Source organism: Scophthalmus maximus, chromosome 13, assembly GCF_022379125.1.
Source record: "Scophthalmus maximus strain ysfricsl-2021 chromosome 13, ASM2237912v1, whole genome shotgun sequence".
Lineage (NCBI taxonomy): Eukaryota > Metazoa > Chordata > Actinopteri > Pleuronectiformes > Scophthalmidae > Scophthalmus > Scophthalmus maximus.
Window position 1 is genome coordinate 18,659,911 of NC_061527.1, and position 3,989 is coordinate 18,663,899.

At 45.9% G+C, this 3,989-nt stretch overlaps 1 protein-coding gene across 1 annotated transcript; it reads right to left on the reverse strand.

The window, feature by feature from the left end:
- Positions 1 to 38: 38 nt before the first annotated feature.
- On the reverse strand, positions 39 to 3,663 carry si:dkeyp-117h8.4 (uncharacterized protein LOC572032 homolog). Its single transcript, XM_035648075.2, has 8 exons — positions 3,461 to 3,663; positions 3,291 to 3,354; positions 2,691 to 2,746; positions 2,528 to 2,561; positions 2,413 to 2,438; positions 2,244 to 2,325; positions 662 to 2,132; positions 39 to 456 (listed from the first exon to the last, which is right to left on the reverse strand). Exons 1-8 carry the CDS (start codon positions 3,596 to 3,598, stop codon positions 444 to 446), a joined length of 1,884 nt encoding a protein of 627 aa, XP_035503968.2. The 5' UTR covers positions 3,599 to 3,663; the 3' UTR covers positions 39 to 443.
- Between the last annotated feature and the right edge of the window lie 326 nt (positions 3,664 to 3,989).

The following is a 3,989-nucleotide window of genomic DNA, read 5'->3' on the forward strand; positions in this document are numbered from 1 at the left end:
TGAGTTTTGAATTTTTTCAATCACATCATATTACACACTGACATACAATTTTATTTTAATAATGAACAGATAAGAAAAACAAAACCGCATTATTATATGATGGGACACAGCACAAAGTCTAAAACCTAACTACAGGACATGAGAATGACCTTATCACTGAAAGCTGGTTTTAAAATTACTGATTAAAAAATATAGATAACTATACTATACTTTGAGCTTTTATGTTCCAACAGTGGTACAGTTGTCTAGTAATACCACCTGCTGAGCTCAGACTGTACCAGCTGAGAAAAGCTCAGAGCCGCTCTAATCTCTAAACTTTTCACCAACATTCATTGTGGAAACATCACACTGCACACATACTTTGATATTTGTTATGGGACCAACAATGATCTGTTTTCCACACCTGGAGAAGCAGGATTTTCTGGAACAGGCGTGATCCCTGTTCACCACCATTTTCTGCACATGTCGGGGAAAGAGAAGAGGGGGAAGGGAATGCAGGACAACATAGATTAAAAAAAATTTCTTAATTACCTGGGGGAACCAACATTTGTCATGCTGCTCTCAAGTGGTCACCCAGTTAAAATAATTTTGTTAGGAAATTAGAAGCTCTGTATAATACAGTGTTTTAATGGAGGAGGCCGACCAAGACCTGAAAACACACCTGCAGATGAAGGTCTTCCCCGTCTGGGCCTGATGTGCATCGGCTGAGCGCCGCTGGGGGCTGTGTTGACTGGAGCTGCAGGAGAAGTCATCACGACACAGTTCAGGTCGCAGGAGATGGCGCCTCAGCATTTCATTCCCGTGACGCTTGGACCCCGGGGAGGACGTGCAGTTCTCGTCCCTGGAGCGCTTGGAACGGGGATGGCCGCTCCAGCCCAACTCCCTGTGGCGTTTCCTCAGGACGGAGCAGTGAGGCGACAGGGCGAGAGCCGACAAAGACGAGGAGTAGTGGCCTCTGCTGGCCTCGGGGCTTTTCGCACGGCAGAGGCGGCACGGATGACTGCTAAAGAAAGATGATTTGTTCAGGCAGACAAAGTTGTGGTAGAGTTTCATCAGGTCCTCGTCAAGGGTCTTCGGTGAACCGGTGGACGGCAGGGAGGAGTCGAATGATAGGTGCCGTCGGAGCTTGGGACGACCTGCTTTCGCCGACTGAGGCGAATGCAGCCGTGGCTCTGGGGAGAGATGAGAGTCTCGAGCCTGAAGCACCCTCAGTGGCACAGTAGGCCTTTGTGTTGGGGAGGACAGAGATGTAGACCTCAATCTGGGCCTCGTAGGCTCTCTGGAAAAGCATTCAAAAGAAAAATCTCTGGGGCTCATCAAAAAGGGGCGAGGGGATCCACCAAGGCTACTCATCATCCGTGCTTTTAAGGGACTCTGCCTGACCGGAGAGCTGTAGATATCTGATGCATACACAGAGCCACCAGGAGCCGCCTCTGGGTGCGCAGTGAGAGAAAGTCTTTTGGACCTAAGAGACGGGTCCGGGGATGCAGAGGGATGGCGAGAAGGACTGGCGCCGTAGGTGCGAGGCTGTCCTCCCAGCTGTGATAGTTCACACACGGTAAACGTCTGGTTCAGTGAGATCCCTTTCGGGACGGAGGTCTCACAGGCTCCATAAAGGTCCATCACGAGGACGGGCTGGTGCTGCGCTCTTCTCAGCCAGCCCCTCTCCCTCCCTGGAGACGGCTGCTGTGCTCGCAAACCCGGCAGGTCAGATGCGAGCTGCGAAGGAGAGCGATGGGCAGGTTGACCCCTCGTGAACTGCCTATCCTCTGGGCTGCTGACGTTCTCCTCGAGCAGCATCCCGCTTGTCATCTCCCCTGGGACGTCGTTGGTTTGCCTCAGTGTGACATTGAAGGTGTTGTCGGGACTGCCTCTGTTCGAGTGCTGTCGCCACTTGCGGTACTTCCTCAGCACCGAGTCTGCGGCCTCTGAGAGATTTCTCCGATGCCAGGCTCTTTCGATTCGATCAATGAAGCTGGGGTAGAGCTCCACTAAAGAGGTACCATGACGCCTCAGGGTCATCTCCAGCTCCTCGTCTCGGTCCTCGGGCTGGAGCTCCGTTTCAGAGATGTTTTGCTCACTCTTATCCAATGAGCTCTTGGTCGACTCAGGTATGTCACCTCTAGCCATCCCTGTAGGAAGCAAAAGGGGCATTCAACTTGATTCTTTTCATTGTCTGCCATCATTTGTCCTTCAAAGTTGTATGTTAAAAAAAGTTGAGCCTGTTGCTTTCTTGTACTTACCATCATCATTGTTGTCACCAGCAAACTGACAGGAGGATGCACAAGTCTCATCAAAGCCCACGTCTTCATACGTGAAGTCCAACTGTTGAAAAAAAATCACTATGAATCTAAGATACTCTAGATTTTTTAAGACATAATTGTTTGATAAATAAAAGTACGGTATATTTACCTGAGAGTCTCTCGTAATGTCCTGCGCTGTGGTGGAAGAAATATCAAAGTAATAAGATGAAATGTTAATCTTTGAGTTACTATCCTCACTATCACTATCCGTGATTGTTATTTACCTCTGAACGACTCCTCTCTCAACTCTATCAGGCTCTGGGAAGAAGACAAGTGTTTGATTATAATTTGTGCTGGTATAGGAACAGTTCAATAAAAAAATGCTCTCTGAATCAACATATGTTGTGTGATATGTGGCTGCATGTGTTTGTTAATATGGACAGAAACCTTTGAGTCCAGCTCGTCCAGCTGCTTTTTTGACCGGCTCATGTATCGTCCAAGTGCTTCAAGGAATCAGGGCAGAGAGCACACACAGTGAGAGCAGGCTACATGAGCACTACTGACCTCCAGACACAGAAATACATCAGACGACTGCAACTAACATTAATGTTCATAATTGATTCTGGACTTAAGTATTTATTCAACAAAATGTCACGAGGTTTAAGTCAACGTTATTTGTCGTGTTCAGTCTGGTTTCATGCTCTTCTTTCGGACCCACCGGCAGAATAAAAGTTATGATGTTTATAGGGCTGCAACTGGCGATCATTTTCATCATTGATTAATCTGTCGATTAATTGTTTGGGCCATAAAATGGTGAAAAAATCCACACACCAAAGATATTTATTTTGCTGTCATTGAGGAGCAGAGAAACCAGAACATATATTCACATTAAAGAAGCTGAAATCTTGTTTTACTCCATAAAAACGACTCGGCACCATTATCAACATAGCTGGCGATGAATTTAGTACTAATCGGTTAATCGAGTAACCGTTGCAGATCTAGTTGTTCACGTGTTTTAACATGTAATTGGGTTTGTGGTGGACTCACTTCGGGTGTTTATATGGACGAGGTCCACCTCCGTCCCGCCGCCTTGGTACTGAAGCTTCGAGTACTGTTGAAAACAACCGCAGAGGTGAGAAACACTGGGCTGTTCCCACATGTTCAGCTTTAAAAGACGATCTCAAGCTAACGTTAGCAACTGCGCTGCCACAACACACCTTGTATATGATCCGATCCAGCGAATTTTTGAAGTTGGTGCTATTTTCGTGCATTTGTTGTTTTAACAACGCGTCCATGTTGGGTGTGAAAATATGTTCGGTGCTGATAGATGGTGAGAAGAAGTTGCAGGCGAACATATACGAGACTAACAGATCAAGAGGCGCTTTGTGATTCAAAATTCTTCTGTCGCAAAATCGCGAAAGGTGATTGGACGGCGGACACATGGTGCCTTCAATGTTCCTGGGAAATCATGCACACCGGAAGTATCAGACAGTTGAAATAAAATTATAAAATGTTATTCGATGTCGATTGTTTCCATGTGTATTAATGGTAATGATGTTTTTAATTCTATTAATTAAAAAGATTATTGTATGACATACACACACACTGATTATTTGAGGATGAACGAAAGTAACCACAAACCCGTGCGTTTGTTTAAAATATTACATTGTTCTTCAGAGTGAATTGGATAATTCACAATTTCAACCACGGACTTGAACGAAACATTGCCTAGACGTCATTTTCATG